Genomic DNA, 16,373 nt, shown 5'->3' on the forward strand with positions numbered 1-16,373 from the left:
CACCCTCCACGGATATGTATGTGCGTGCGCGCCGCGTCCGTTGGACCGTCCTTTTCATCCACCCCCACGAATCTCCACGGCGCCACAAGGGGGATGAGAACGCCGACACCTCCACCCTCTCTCTCTCTATATATATACACACACGACTCTTGAACCGGGGGAGAAAGAGAGAAAGAGAGGGAGAGAGGAAGGTATGGAGTAGGTACGCCGGGCTCTGATCCCTCGCAATTACTTCCCATTATCCGGGTATTAGGATTCACCCCAACTGGGAGCACGACGTGTTCCACCAGACTCCGCCTATGCCTTCGTGCCCGGCCGGAAACGCTCTCTGCTCTCAGCTCGCCACGTCCCCCTTTCTTCCAGACACGGATCTCTAACGTCTCGGCAACAGGTAGCAAAAGACGTTTAGGCTCGATATCGATCTCTCGATATCGATCTGTTCTCTTGGCTAAGGATGTTTTTCCTCGTTTTTCTTTTTACTAGTTTCTCAGGAATGGATTGGGATAATTTGAAGAAAGGAAAAGGTTAAAAGAAACTGTTTATAATTAGGGTTAGGCAGTTGTGGAAATTTTGCAAGGAAGTTGGATGATTCACGATTTAATTCGGGGGATTAATTGGTTCTTTGGTGGAGCGCCTCGGAAATGTTGGAAAGGACGGGCGGGGGAAATGTCAGGGTGTCAATTAGCGGAATGATAATGTTGCAGGAAAGGCGGCCTCGTCATTCTTCAGGCCCGTTGACAAGTTGTAAATGTCATTCGATTGTAACACTCTAATCTAATAAAACGATCGATAACTCTCGATAAGAAGATTCGATCGGTGAAAAGTGTGATCATCGATTAAAAAAATTGGAAAATTGGTGTATATTTGCACTATTTGAAAGTTAATGTCGAGAGTTATCTTTTTCACAAAGTCGGATGTAAGATTATTTATTAGAAATTTTGGAACACGGGCGCCCCATCAACGAAATATAGAAATTTTTTACTATTTGAAAACAATAGTTGTTTAAAAGTTGAGGAAAGGGAAGAAGTGATACAATCCGGTGTCGTACATTATGACATTTTAATCCCAACTTGAAGCTAACTTTCTACTTCGCTATAAAAAGTAACTCGAAAACAGACTAGTTTTATTACGGCATCTCGCTATAAAAAGTGTCGCAAGAGATCGACTAGACTCTAAATCGCTAGAGAATCATTTACAAGTCGTTTACACTTTCTACATCGTCTCGCCTTTCGAGTTCTTATCCCCTTTTTTCCCTCTTCTTTTTTTTTTTTATCTTACACAGCTTCACACACTTGTTGTGAACATCACAAACGCGTCCTTTAACCTCGCACTTAAACCTCGCTCCATCCCTCGAAGATTTCTCGAAAGAAGAAACGTTTCTCTCCTCTTATAATCCTATCTTATTAAACATAGAACTCACTATGAAGTGTCATTTGTTATTTTTTACGAGATAATTCTCCACAGTTTTATTACTTGCTTCCTTTAACTCGCTTCGTCTCACAATTACAAACGAAAAATAAATAAATATAATAGGAAAACAAAATATAAATAGTCAAACCGCACCAAATTGCACTATTTCTCGTAATAAACACAAATTTTTCGATTGCACAACGACGAATCCGATCAACTATAGATAAGATTCGCGTAATCATAACACTCTTGCTCGAGTCTCTTCTCGATCCTCCACTTCCTGCGCGAAAGGGCGAAATCGTCGTCGTCATCATCATCGTCTTTCCGCCATTTCGTTTCAGCGATGTTGAGCACGTTGAATGGGTTGTTGGGGTGGTTGGTGAGACAAAGTGACGGAATGGTGACGATAAGTGATCTGATGGAAACCGGTCGGCGAACCGGCGGCGCGCCTGGAAACGTGGATGTTGGCCGTTCGCGTGGGCGATGGCGTCTCGTCACCCAGCACATCGATCTCGTCGTCGTCCGAGTCCACTGCCGCGTCACTGCTCGCCCGTGATTCCCGGCCGCCGCTCAGGGAAAAATCCACCGGCCGTTCTGCAACAATAATTTTATAAACGGAAATCGGGATCGTTACAATCGTATCTTTCTTCCATTGCTTTCTTTTCTCTACAGTTTTTTACGAAGGAGAAGATGTGTACTTCTTCTTGGAGAAAAATAGATCTTTTCTTTTTCATCGTAGCGAAAATGTGTCGTGTTTATTGAATCTGGAAACGAAGGATATAAGGAGAAAAATTAGAATTCGAAGCAACGAGGGAGAATGTAAAATACAGTTGGAAAATTTTATCACAGGCTCAGAATGTTTGACCGAGAGTTCTACTCGAAATTGTAAATTCTCCCCCCTTTCTCCTTGTAGAATTTACTAGTTCGAAAGCCTAAACTTTAAATCAAATTTCATAGTAAAATTATATGGTATAAAATGTCTATAAAACGACGAGCTAGGAGAATTCCACGGTCAACAGTCGAAATACTAACTCATTTCTAATTTAAAGCAACAATTCCAATCTTATTCGATTCCAAATCGAGCTCAACAACTCGTCACAACCTTACGGATATCGCATAAGAAAATAAAGAAGCGAAGAAAGAAGAAGAAAGGCTCGAAACTTCGAGAAGAAAATTTTCTTTCTTTTTCAATTCTTATGTTATCGGTGATCAGAGAAGAAAATAAAGAAGCAAAAGAAAGAAAAAGAAACGCTCGAATTTTCTTTATTTCTCAATTCTTATCTTATCGATGATCAGAGAAGAAAATAAAGAAACGCTCTAAACTCCAAGAAGAAAATTTTCTTTCTTTCTCAATTCTCATCTTATCGGTGATCAGAAAAGAAAATAAAGAAGCAAAAGAAAGAAAAAGAAACGCTCGAATTTTCTTTCTTTCTCAATTCTTATCTTATCAGTGGTCAGAGAAGAAAATAAAGAAATGCTCGAAACTCCGAGAAGAAAATTTTCTTTCTTTCTCAATTCTTATCTTATCGGTGGTCAGAGAAGAAAATAAAGAAGCAAAAGAAAGAAAAAGAAACGCTCGAATTTTCTTTCTTTTTCATTCAATTCTTATCTTATTGGTGGTCAGAGAAGAAAATAAAGAAGCAAAAGAAGGAAAAAGAAACGCTCGAATTTTCTTTCTTTCTCAATTCTTATCTTATCGATGATCAGAGAAGAAAATAAAGAAACGCTCAAAACTTCGAGAAGAAAATTTTCTTTCTTTTTCAATTCTCATCTTATCGGTGGTCAAAGAAGAAAATAAAAAAGCAAAAGAAGGAAAAAGAAACGCTCGAATTTTCTTTCTTTCTCAATTCTTATGTTATCGATGATCAGAGAAGAAAATAAAGAACTTCAAAACTTCGAGAAGAAAATTTTCTTTCTTTTTCAATTCTCATCTTATCGGTGGTCAGAGAAGAAAATAAAGAAGCAAAAGAAAGAAAAAGAAACTCCAAGAAGAAAAATTTCTTTCTTTCTCAATTCTTATCTTATCGATGATCAGAGAAGAAAATAAAGAAACGCTCTAAATTCCAAGAAAAAAAATTTTCTTTCATTCTCAATTCTCTTATCTTATCAATGGTCAGAGAAGAAAATAAAGAAGTAAAAGAAACGCTCGAAACTCCGAGAAGAAAATTTTCTTTCTTTCTCAATTCTCTCATCTTATCGGTGGTCAGAGCGTTCAAATTGGGTCAGATATGTGGGTGGTACACAAGTAGAGTGTAATGGCGGGCAATGGCGAATGTAGGTCTGGCCAAGCACTTAGCCGATAATTGACTAATTTTCCCGAGAATCGGGAAGACAAGAGGTAAGAAAACGGCGGAGGCCCGTAAGACGTGACGGAGACGCCGTACACGGAGGAGAAACGCACGAATAAAAGGGAGAGAGAAGGAGGAAGAGAAGGAGGAGGAGGAGACACGAAGAGAGGGATGTCGTAACTCTGCCCCAGCTTCCTTAGACCTTCGTGTCTCTAGACGATGACGACAAGGCGGTCTCATCTTCTACGCTAGCTTTCCACCCTCTCGCGACCCTCCCCCCTTCCTCCTTGCTGCCAAGGAGACGTCTACTAACTTCGTTAGCCCTTCCTATCGAACGAAGCCATCTTGGCTACTGAGACCAGCAACTTGGCGAAGGTTATGAGCAGATGCGGTCCAAGTTGCGTATGAGGGGGAGGGGAGAGAAAGAGGGAGAAGGAGGGGGACTTTGATTCCGAAGGCCGATTATTATTTGGAAAAAAGAGAAAAGGAAGAGGATTGTTAAGAGGAAAGTATAATATTTTTTTTTCTTATCATTTTGTCAACTTACGGGAGTAAATTGAGATTCGAAAATATTATTATTATTTATTATAGAATAAGAATATTTATTCAGAATATTTATTTATTCTGAATATTATTATTTATTGAATATTATATCTATCTGAATATTATTATTTATTGAATATTATATCTATCTGAATATTATATTATTTATTCTGAATATTTATTCAGAATAATAATTTATTTAAACTTTTTCTCTTATTTCATTATTCGAGATATATAGATATATAAGAGATTTGTGGAATAGCAATTGATAGTCTATTTTTATTTATATACAAAGTATTTTTCGGAGAGGAGAGAGGGATGGTATTAGAGAGAGGGGGGGAGAAATACACGTATATTTTCGTCCGCGAAACGCGAACGTTACAGGGTTTAAATCGATTCGATGCGAGCGATCCGATTTAATTATTCCCAGATCGCGGCATTTACTACATTATAACAGCGCCGATCGTGCGCCATTGTGTGTTCACAAAGCGGTACAGTTATCGGGGAATTATTACTCCGATCTACCATTTCAACGATGCTGTTGTTCCGTCTTGCGCGTTGTTTACTGCATCGTGATTCTCTTCGACGAGAATAAATTATGCGTACGAGTGCAAACAATTTTTTTTTTTGCATGCAAATTAATTCTTTTTTTTTTTTCCATCCTTCTCAATAAATTTCTAAATCAATATTTCAATATAGATCCGGTTTTTCCATTCTTGCCTCTTCGAATTAAGATTCGATTCCAGTTTTTCTTCTCGTTTCTTAAATATTTTCTATATTAAAATTATCCTCCACGATAATTTCTCTTCCCTCGATCGAAGAGGGAACGATATAATCGCGAAAGAAAGTTGTAACGAAGGGAAATGTTTAAACGAGGGGGAGGAGGAGGAGGAGGATACGGAATTACGTGCGGAGGAAAATCGCGCAGTAAAAAGCGATCATTATCCGACGTTAGTTAATCATTATAGTTACCGTGACCTCGGTCACGGTATGGTTAGTTAACTAAAGTTGCGTAATTTATTGCCAGCCGAATTTTGGTTGCATTATATGGTCCATTAGCATGGATAACAGGGAACTATTTGACGTACACGGAAATTCCGGCGCGCTGGCCCGCCGCTCCAATGCAAATTGATAATCACAATTACGAAGTTTATACTAATAACGATTTAATTGCGATACACAAGCCGCGATTATTATTATTATTATTTTTCCTTGTCTCCAGTTGCGAGCCGAGTTCGGGTTGCCAATTTACACGAAATTGCGCGAAATCGTTGACAATAATTCCATGCTAGCCAGGGAGAAATAATTTTTTCCCTCCCTCTTTATCTTTTTTCCCTTCGAAAATTTTATACCCCTCGATCGAAATTTATTTTTTAATTTTGAGATTGAGAATGTTTATGCACTCATGGAAAATTAGAGATTTAAATTCCTTTCCCTTTCTCTTTTTTTCCCTTCGAAAATTTTACACCCCTCGATCGGTCGAAATTTATTTTTTAATTTCGAGAATTGAGAATGTTTATGCACTCGTGGAAAATTTAAAGATTATGAAACGGATATTTTCTAAATCTTTTGCAATTCCTTCCTCTTTTTCTTTTTTCCTTTCGAAAATTTTACACCCCTCGATCGGTCGAAATTTATTTTTTAACAGATTTTGAAAATTGAGAATGTTTATATACTCGTGGAAAATTAGGGATTTAAAGATTATGAGATGGATGTTTTCTAAATCTTTTGCAATTCCTTCCCCTTTCTCTTTTTTCCCTTCGAAAATTTTATACCCCTCGATCGGTTGAAATTTATTTTTTAATCTTGAGATTGAGAATGTTTATACAAAATTAGGGATTTAAAGATTATGATGTTTTTTTAAATCTTTTGCAAATAGATCACGAAGAAATATTTATTTCATTCCGAATACAATTTTTCTCCAAGATTCGAAATTTTATACCTCTCGAAATTTATTTTTTAACAGATCTTGAGAATGTTTATGCACTCGTGGAAAATTAGGGATTTAAAGATTATGAAACAGATCTTTTGCAAATAGATCACGAAGAAATATATATATATATTCAACAACTTTGGATCTCTTTTTAGATATTTCTTTTTCCTTTCTTTTCTTTTTTCTTTTCCGTTTCAGAATTACATTAAATATGATTAATGAGCGACTGATTATGTAGGACACATCGCGTTGTTAATCCGAGCTAATTGATGCGAAGCAACGCGAGAGCAGCGGCAGCAGCAGGCGGCGCGTGTTTATCGAAAAGTCGATGCATGTGTTTAGCGGTAATTACGCATTGTTAGGCGGATACGAAATTGCATAGGTTCTCCTCCAATTGCAATTAAACGCTTGCATTAGCTACGTGATGCGATGAAAATTTTAACCGTTCATCCAGTTTATAATAAGTAGCTAACTTTCCATTTTATCAGATACAACTTTCGCCTAATTTCGCCGTTCCCACTCGTTCCGCAAAGTTTTTTCCTTACGTTTCCTTAATCATTGAAAAAGGAAGGACAATTTAAAAAAACGAAGAATAATTCTTCCTTCTCCTTTCTCCCCTCCCCTTTCGATTTTATCAGAAAGAGTGACTCTTCTACTTTTTATTAAAGAAGTATGTGTATATATATGTGTAAATATACGATGGCTTACCGGCGGGTGACGTAACGGAAACCGATTGGCCTGTGCACTGCTGATTGGAATTCTGATTTCCATTGCTTCCCGCGCTGGTGTTCAATTTCCTCAATTGTTTCTTATGCTTCATCCGCCTGTTTTGAAACCACGTTTTCACTTGGGTCTCCGACAGGTGGAGAGCGGCCGCGAGCTCGACCCTCTCAGGCGTGCTCAGATACCTCTGCACCTCGAATCTAGCTTCCAAACCCGCTAATTGTTGGTCGCTGAACACCTAGACACCATGCAAACAATCACCGCCATTCCCTTCCTTTCCCTAATTACGATTTTTCGTCAAACCGAAAGACTACCTCAAATTTCGACAGAAAATTAAACTCGGAGGATATTAAAAATTTTGGGAAATTTTCAATTATCTTTTCAAAGGAACGAGATATGTAATCGATTGAAATTACGATCTTTCGATGATGATATTTTTTAAAAAAACTCGTTTGATCTCTTTTTTTAAAAGGAATTCTAGCTCCACTCACTGTTCTCGCCTTTCGTCGGCGGCAGTGCTTCAAGGCCGCGAGTTCGGTAACACCGGGCACCACTCCGACCCCCATCGCGGTGTTGCCGAAAAGCGGGCCGAGGAAGAAGGTGGCCGTGGGTGGCGCGGAAGGGTAGCCGGGCAGCAAACTGGCGAATTGTTGGTATTGTTGATGCTGCACCCCGTGGCCGGGCGCGAGGTGTTGGTGGTGAAGCTGGTGATGGGAATGCGGGGGCTGCGTGCCACGGCTCAGAATGTCCTCGATCAAGAACGATGTTCTGCTCGCCGACGTCCCGTTCTGACCTGGCTGGGCCTGCTGTTGCTGGCAAGTCGACTGCATCTTCTCTCTCTCTCGCGAAAATATATTATTACTTCCGATTCTTTCTAGATTTCTAACTCTTACATAGCTCACGCAAACGAAACTCGAATCTCTCCTCCTCTTTTCTCTCTTTGGCTGGATGATTCTTTTCACATAGCTCGCCAAATTCGATTCTTGTTTTATCTATATGGAATCCTTTCGAGAAACTTTGGTAAACGCATCTCGAGGAACAAACTTCCAATTTCCTTCGATTACACTTTCTTCTTATGAATCTCTGGCACCAACAACCACAGATCAATTACCTCTCCTTTCAATCGATCCGCGAGAAGGGAGAGATGTTCTTATTCTTCGACGGATAAATCTTCAAGAAGAAGCACACGTAATTCACGTAATTTCCACATCCGCGCAACACAACTGTTCTCACTTCGCCTTCCTTCCGGCAACGAAGCCGCAACGAAGATCTCGAAGATCGATCCTTCCTCCTCCTCCCTCTCCCCGTACAAAATTTCCAAAATCACAATTCCGTCCTTCGCACGTATTTTCGAAACGTCGGGGCGTCCGCGCGCGCACACGAAAGAGGAGACCCCTTGCCCCCCTTTTTTTCCCGTAGCTGGAATTTTGGCGGAATTTTCGAGGAGAAGAGAGGGGAGGAAGAAAGAAAGAAAGAAGGAAGAAAATTCGTAATCGAATTGAAAAAAGGTAATCTGCGGGAAAGAAGAGCGGGCCTCGCCGAGGAGCGTCGCCTCGTCCCGACGTGGACGTTTAGGGAGTATCGGTGCGCGATTCAAGGCGATTCAACTTGCCTCCCCACCCCCCTCCGCGATCATCTCCACCCTCAGCCGCTCTAACTGGCCAAGATAAGTAAAGCTCGGAAGCGGATATCGCGAGGGGGTGGGTTGGGGGCGACATCCAGGCATTGGTCGGCGCCGCGGCGCCTGGCGTCGCGACGGTTGGCCCCGCGGCGAACGGGGGGCGGCGCCAACGGCGCCGTTGCCGTGGCTACGCGCCGCTCTCCTAGGCCAGCGCCGCTCTGTCTCTCACCTAACTCACCCCGGAGCAACCCCGGATCTGAAAGGGAAAGGGTGGAGGAGGAGGAGGAGGAGGAGGAGGAGGTGGAGGAAGGTGAGGTGCTGCCTGTATTCGTGGTATCCCCCCGTGTCGTTGTGCATTCACATCGACTGCGCGATGACGATGTTCACACGCGTGTACCTTTGAGGTAACTTTACCTACCGCTTAAATTGTATTTCTTTCGCCTTTATCTTTTCTTTCTTTCTTTTTTTTTACCTTCGTTTTCCTTGTTCCTCTTTCTTCTTTGGTTCTTGTTCTTCTTTTTTTTTTAACGTTTGATCGTCTCGATTTTTAGGAGAGAGGGTAGGAGAAGATCGTTTCGAAGGGTAAGGGAATTTCGAGTCGATTTCGAAAAATTCGAGATGATCAAATGCGATTTTAGGTATTAAGTAGAAGAATTAAGACAGTAAGAGACAGTTTTCCTTTATAATTTCGTATTACTTATTCTCTTTATTCGAGAGAATTTCACGAAATGAAAATTAATAATTGCATCTCGAATGAGATCGATCTCGATAGATGGTATTTGGTTTATGAATCGTGCGAACGAGGATATCGAGCAATCTCCAATGTTTTTCCCTTTCCTCTCTCTCTCTCTCAAATTCGCGAGGCGTGTTTAACGGTTATTTTATTTTTCCAAGACCCCGTAGGAGGCCTTTTTTCGCGAAAAACTAATAATTTTTTTCTATTAAAAAATTTCTCCGAATGAAAAAGGGAGAAAAGAGAGTGGTGCATTTTTCATTCGTCCGCGTTTCATCGCGCTTCCCTTCTCTCCTCTTTCTTTCCACCCCCTTTTCCTTTCTTTCTTTCCTTTTCTTCTCTTTTTTCTTTTTTTCTCTCTCTCTCTCTCTTTTCGCCATATCATAAGTATTGATCCTCCATCTGCATTGAAGCATATAAAGGCTTTTTTCACGAGTCAATACGTCCGTACGTACGTATTGAGCCTCGAAAGGATGGAGGATGCGTGGGGAGGGAGTATCAAATTAGATTTACTCGTTGGACGATGCGAACCACCGTCTGTATATATACTTGGAATGCGCGTCCAAAATAAATGCTCGCTCTCCGTACATCTCCTCCTCCGTATCTTTCAGTATTCTAGGAGTCAACCTCTCGATCGATCGATCGAGTTATTATTATGGCATTATTACGTCGTAGTCGCTAACGCGATTTTTCCATCCAGACGTAACCGCTAATTGCCTGAACTGAAGTAGATAGTTTAACGAATTTCTTCCTCCTTCTCCTTTCTCTCCGTCCAATTATCAAAAATTATCCACAATATTTATAATTTCAAAACGAACCCCTTCTACTTTCCTTCGATGAATTATCCAATTCGATTATATTATTTCCACAACGATGTTTCCTTTATTATTATTATTATTGTAATATCAAGCTGAATCCATCCACGCATCGAACATTTTCCAAACGTTTCCTTTCCCGCCCGACCTGTTTGGCAAAACGTTCGCGTAACGACGTCGACAATCGTCCGTAAAACCCCGCATTTCTCCCCCTCCTCCCTCCTCCCTCCTCCCCCGGATATATCCTCTGTATTTTAGGCGGCGACAGAGGGGGAAGTGGCGCGTGCCGGCATTTAGACGGGGGAGTAGGGGGAGGGTTGCTTCCGCGATTATTGGGTAAATTAACATCCCCGGTAATTGTGTTACGGGCGAGTGTCCATTCAACCGTTCCACGTCCATGTTCCCTCGCAACACGCTCGCCTCCTCCTCGACAACCGCCCCCTTCTCTCCCTTCTCTCCTCAGCGTCGACGTCGACGTTAAAGCCAGAAATCCAAAGCTTCGAGCTAGGTTGTTGCGTCGAAACCGAAGAGAGCAACGCGTAGCCGGAAACTGCGATTAGCCGCGCAGCTCTCTAAACCGATCCTCCGGGGACTTGTTAGAGCGAAAAACGAGGCTGGCTCGAGGGATCGGATCTATCGTTTCATCGTTGTCGAGAGATTTTTTTTTTTTTGGGGGGAGGAGAGGTGCGTGTTTTTCTTTCGTGGAAGGGAAGCGATTATTACAGGAATTATTAAAAATGTGGAGATAAAAATATTAGGTTAGGTTTTGCAAGAAGGAATTCTTTATATATCGTAAAGAGAGAAGGAAGTCGTTAATTGATAATATTCTGTGCAATTTGTACGCAGATTAGATTTTTCTTCTTCTTTCTTCTCGAGAGAATACAAGGATTTATTAACTGAAGGAAAGAATTATATACACGTGATTTTATCGTTTCTAGATCTAATTTATTGAGACATTGCATCGTTATAATATATATATGTATAACACACAAAATATTAGGTTAGGTTTTGCAAGGAAGAATTCTTTATGAATCGTGAAGAGAGAAGTTGTTAATTGATAATATTCTGTGCAATTTGTACGCAGATTAGATTTTTCTTCTTCTTTTTTCTCGAGAGAATACAAGGGTTTATTAACCGAAGGAAAGGATTATATACACGTGATTTTATTGTTTCTAGATCTAATTTATTGAGACATTACATCGTTATAAAAATATATATGTATAACACACAAAATATTAGGTTAGGTTTTGCAAGGAGGAATTCTTTATATATCGTGAAGAGAGAAGGAAGTTGTTAATTGATAATATTCTGTGAAATTTGTACGCAGAAATTTAGATTTTTCTTCTTCTTTTTTCTGGAGAGAACGCAAATTTATTAATTGAAGGAAAGGATTATATACACGTGATTTTATCGTTTCTAGATCTAATTTATTGAGACATTGCATCGTTATAATATATATATGTATAACACACAAAATATTAGGTTAGGTTTTGCAAAGAGGAATTCTTTATATATCGTGAAGAGAGAAGTTGTTAATTGATAAGTGCAATTTGTACGCAGATTAGATTTTTCTTCTTCTTTTTTCTCGAGAGAATACAAGGGTTTATTAATTGAAGGAAAGGATTATATACATGATTTTATTGTTTCTAGATCTAATTTATTGAGACATTGCATCGTTATAAAAATATATACGTATAACACACGTGTAATAATTAAATTCGCTTAATCTTATCGCTACATCTTATTACATAAATTAAAATCCACGGCGTACAAAATATAAAATTTTCTCCTTCCATCTCCAACGTTTATATTATATATTGTAACTCTGTATATCAATCTTACATATCAATCTGAACGATCGAAATCTTATTCTTTATTCTAATAACTCTTCCCTTTCAATTATCTTCATTCCTCCTTCTATAACGATTACATCCAAATCGATCCTCTCATCATCAAATTCTTCGAAGCAAAGAGAGAGAGAGGTTCAAATTTCTTCGTTAATGGTCCTTTTGTAAAATGCTCGGGAGAAACTGGCCGGGCCGGAACTGCCGCAGAAGAAGAAACCGCGGCGCCAGAGCACGAGGGTGGTGAGGCAGACCGGAATCGCGAACAATATACCGATCAATATACCCACGAGGATCATCGCGTCTTTTTCCGGCCTCGCGTTGTACAGATCCAGGCAGCGTAGGCTTCGATCGAACAACGACGTCAGATTTTCACCCTCGTGCTCGGGCGGTGCCGCGCACACCAGCCTCTTCATTTCTTCGCCCATCAACCTTTTCCCGTACGTTGGCAGCAAAACGTTGATCTGGAACAGAGAGAAGTTTTCTTCAGAAGTCTTTCCAACTCGAAAGAGAGTCGAGGTATTCACGATACGATTTGACTTGGATATATTGGATATAATGGTCTTTGAAATGGAATATATAATTATTTTTGATAAATTGATGAAGAATGATAAATTCGATTGGTAATTCCGTTTTGGCGGAAAATGAAAAAGGATTTGGAAAATTGTTCGACGAAGTGTATATATCGAGTAAACAACGATCGAGTTTTGTATTCGAAGATGGCGGAGTGACGTCAATCGTGAAAAGGCAGGCGATATTGCGGAGCAGGTTGCTTAACTTTTTCAATTTGAACGCGTATTATCAATGTAATTCGAATACTTTCAGTGAAAGGTTTTTCGCAGGTTTCTCTTCTTTTTTTTGTTTTTCGAAACAAGATCAAATATACGAAGCAAGCTAGCTAGACGATATTAAAAAAAGAAATATTCTTTTGTTTTCAATTCGATTCGGGAAGGATATTACGAAAATATTTTTCGATTTCAATTTATAATATGAAAGAACTCTTTTGATCGAATTGTGAATTGGGATGAAATTCCAATCAAAATCATATTTTTTAATTAAAATATTATGATTAAAACGATGATGATGGAAGAGGTCGATGTGAAAAGAATCGGATAGATTGATCCGCTGGTTGAACAGGGTATTGTAGATTTTTCCAGAACTTACCAGATATTCATTATCGCAATCGCAGCTCCATTTGTTGTTCGTCAGATCCAATTTTTCGAGCCAATCCCACCTTGATATCAATAGCTGAGGCAAATATCGCAGGGCGTTATCCGATAAATCGAGCCTCTTAAGTGGCGGCCACACTGTTTCCGTAGAATTATTATCCTACACGACAATTTCGTAATCGTAATAAATATAATTTTCTTTATTTTATTTAATTCTTCTTCAACTTTAAAAAGAGGAAGCGAAAGAATAAGAATATATCGATCGATATATTCACTGTTTCCGTAGAATTATTATCCTACACGATAATTTTGTAATTGTAATAAATATAATATCTTTTTTTCTTTATTTTGTTTAATTCTTCTTCAACTTTAAAAAGAAGAAGCGAAAGAATAAGAATATATCGATCGATACGATTCACTGTTTCCGTAGAATTATTATCCTACATGATAATTTTGTAATTGTAATAAATATAATTTTCTTTATTTTATTTAATTCTTCTTCAACTTTAAAAAGAGGAAGCGAAAGAATAAGAATATTGATCGATACGATTCACTGTTTCCCAGAATTATTATCCTACACGATAATTTCGTAATTGTAATAAATATGATATCTTTTTTTCTTTATTTTATTTAATTCTTCTTCAACTTTAAAAAGAGGAAGCGAAAGAATAAGAATATCGATCAATACGATTCACTATTTCTGTAGAATTATTATCCTATACGATAATTTCGTGTAATAAATATAATATCTTTTTTTCTTTATTTTGTTTAATTCTTCTTCAACTTTAAAAAGAAGAAGCGAAAGAATAAAAATATATCGATCGATATGATTTCACTGTTTCCATAGAATTATTATCCTACACGATAATTTCGTAATTGTAATAAATATGATATCTTTTTTTTTTTTATTTTATTTAATTCTTCTTCAACTAGAGAAGAAGCGAAAGAATAAGAATATCGATCGATACAATTCTAATATATATCCTTGTTGTCATTAACAATTTTAATAATTTTACAGAAATCAATAATTAATTAATAAACTATTCTTTATCCACCCATCTTTCTCATTCTTTCTTTAATAATAACTCAAACGAATATTAGAAATCCTTCGTTCCCAGAAACAATATTTTCCAACATATACAAGAAATGATCGAATTATTATGAATCTGAATTGATCTATCTAAGCTTCGTTTAACCCACGAAAAAAATATTATGTTAAAGTATCAAGGATTGTAGAGTTACCCATGACGAAAGAGCGTTTTGGTGGATCGATTCCAGTTTTGGACAATTTTGTATTCGAAGATGCTCGAGCGATGTCAATTTCGAGAAGGAGCCCGATCCAACTATTGTCAAATGTGGCATGCAGCACAGGCTCAACTCTTTCAGCTTAATCATTTTTGGGAACGAGTGCTCCGGATCGATAATCTGAATCGGATTTTCATCCATGTACAGGTTCTCCAGGGACGTTGCCTCTTTGAGAGCGCTCGGCACAATCGTCAGCTGATTCCCGCTCAAGTTCAGCTTCTTAAGATTCCTTTAAATTAAACGGTTCAAATTTAAATCAGATAAATAGAATCGATAATTGCACTGAGATGATTTTATATTATATATCGAGAAAGAGAAATGTTTAGAGATATTTAAACAACAAAATTTTCATTACGATATTTTCTTATCACTGGCTAATCTATTATCGGTCGAAATCAAATCTCTATCGTTTTATCTATACTATAGATTATTGTTAAAACGTGTTATTTACTTGGATGTGTAGAACGATGTTTCCGGAATTGTCTTCAGCCCACAGTAACTCAAGTTCAACTCTTCCAAATTCGGAAGAGAGCTGATCGCTATGATCGAGCGGCTGTCGAGAATTGAGAATAGATTTCCAGAAAGATCCAATACTTTTATGTTCGTCGTGTGCTCGAACAGATCATGATGCAACGAGTGAAGCATGTTATCGGCCAAATTTAAAATTACCAGATTCTCCAACGGTTCGTAACTATCCGGTGAAAATTTACCCTGAAAAAATTATGTTCAAACGAATTGTCACAATTATTATATCGAAGATGATAAAAATAAATGATTCTCTTCAGGAAAATTGCTTCTTGAGCCAAATAAACGACAACTTGTCGCTAATGTGATTCAAGATAATCATAATTTAAAATATTTTTAATTTAAAAATTAAAGTTTCAGTTAATATATAAAAAAATATTAGATTATATATATCAGATCAACAAGTCAATATTGATAATTGATTTATCTTGTCGCTGTATTTTTCAAGAATTAACGATCGAGTGAGTAATGAAAGATTGCGCCAATCCTCGTCGAATTTCGATTAGACGAATGAAAAAAAAGAAGAAGAAAGAATCGTTTATACATAAAAGTGAATGTATTACCTCAAACACTTGGGGTTGCAAATTTTCTGTCGTGAGTTGATTATGGCTTAGATCCAATTCGGTCAGATTGATTATCCTCTTGAAGGCGCTGTTATCGATCTTGGTGATTTTGTTCTTCCTTAATATCAATTTCCTGATCTCTATTGCCGGGAACGATTTCACGTGAACCAACGAATTCTCCTCGAACGATACCACTTTCATAGATTTGTTCGGCCATTGGGAATATTGGAAGTGGTACGTCAAATTTCTTTTATCGCAATCTATGATGTCATCTGATACGAAAACATTGATTTTTTTTTTCTGTACATTATTATTGCTTACGTTTCTTTTTTTTTTTTTCGAACGAATTTATTTATTTATTTATTTGTTTATTTATTGTGAATGTAAATACGATTAATAATCAATAACACGCGATGATTATTTGATTGACAAATTAATTACCTGTACATTTGCATACGGTGCACAAATTTGGAAGTTTAATCGTAGGTATTTTCTCCTTTGTCGGTACATTTTCAATTTTTTTTGTTGCATTATTAATTTTGGTGTCTTCAACGGAGGTTGATTTTTGGCACTTGACATTTGTCGAAAAGATGAAAATAAAAATAATGAAAAAACGGTAATCCATGATTTCTCACGAAATCCGTGCCGGTAGAATCTTACACTGTGAATGCGAGACCTTTCCTGTATCAAATCAAGTATTCTGATAAGAAGAGCAATGATAAGATATCGTTGATCGTTACTCATCGCTTCAATCCTTTTAATTCATTTTTATAATATATACAGTTATTATAATTTTAATTTAACGAGGATGTATTTTGTATCAATATATTTTTTATTTGAATATCGAACGTTTTCATTTTTTCAATATGTAAAAAAAAAAATTGAAGTAAAGAATGAAATA

General features: G+C 37.9%; 2 protein-coding genes across 2 annotated transcripts; both read right to left on the reverse strand.

Annotated features, from left to right (window-relative positions):
* Positions 1-910: 910 nt before the first annotated feature.
* On the reverse strand, positions 911-8,609 carry LOC724801 (brain-specific homeobox protein homolog). Its single transcript, XM_001120703.5, has 3 exons — positions 7,389-8,609; positions 6,883-7,135; positions 911-2,004 (listed from the first exon to the last, which is right to left on the reverse strand). The coding sequence occupies exons 1-3, from the start codon at positions 7,725-7,727 to the stop codon at positions 1,748-1,750; spliced, it is 849 nt and encodes a 282-aa protein (XP_001120703.1). The 5' UTR covers positions 7,728-8,609; the 3' UTR covers positions 911-1,747.
* Positions 8,610-11,701: 3,092 nt separating this feature from the next.
* On the reverse strand, positions 11,702-16,160 carry LOC724772 (leucine-rich repeat neuronal protein 1). Its single transcript, XM_001120669.5, has 6 exons — positions 15,914-16,160; positions 15,473-15,744; positions 14,836-15,095; positions 14,322-14,613; positions 13,075-13,239; positions 11,702-12,374 (listed from the first exon to the last, which is right to left on the reverse strand). Exons 1-6 carry the CDS (start codon positions 16,095-16,097, stop codon positions 12,051-12,053), a joined length of 1,497 nt encoding a protein of 498 aa, XP_001120669.2. The 5' UTR covers positions 16,098-16,160; the 3' UTR covers positions 11,702-12,050.
* Positions 16,161-16,373: the final 213 nt, after the last annotated feature.

The sequence above is a fragment of the Apis mellifera genome, linkage group LG12, assembly GCF_003254395.2.
Source record: "Apis mellifera strain DH4 linkage group LG12, Amel_HAv3.1, whole genome shotgun sequence".
NCBI classification, from domain to species: domain Eukaryota; kingdom Metazoa; phylum Arthropoda; class Insecta; order Hymenoptera; family Apidae; genus Apis; species Apis mellifera.

Bases quoted from the DNA above. Each gene is read 5' to 3' on its own strand.
- LOC724772 (XM_001120669.5), bottom strand. From the start codon at position 16,097: ATGGATTACCGTTTTTTCATTATTTTTATTTTCATCTTTTCGACAAAT. The intron at 13,240-14,321 runs GTAACTCTACAA...ATTGTCGTGTAG, and splicing joins AAAACGCTCTTTCGTCATGG to GATAATAATTCTACGGAAAC. The intron at 12,375-13,074 runs GTAAGTTCTGGA...TCTCTGTTCCAG, and splicing joins ATTGCGATAATGAATATCTG to ATCAACGTTTTGCTGCCAAC.
- LOC724801 (XM_001120703.5), bottom strand. From the start codon at position 7,727: ATGCAGTCGACTTGCCAGCAACAGCAGGCCCAGCCAGGTCAGAACGGG. The intron at 7,136-7,388 runs GTGAGTGGAGCT...CATGGTGTCTAG, and splicing joins GCCGACGAAAGGCGAGAACA to GTGTTCAGCGACCAACAATT. The intron at 2,005-6,882 runs GTAAGCCATCGT...TTATTGTTGCAG, and splicing joins TTCCGTTACGTCACCCGCCG to AACGGCCGGTGGATTTTTCC.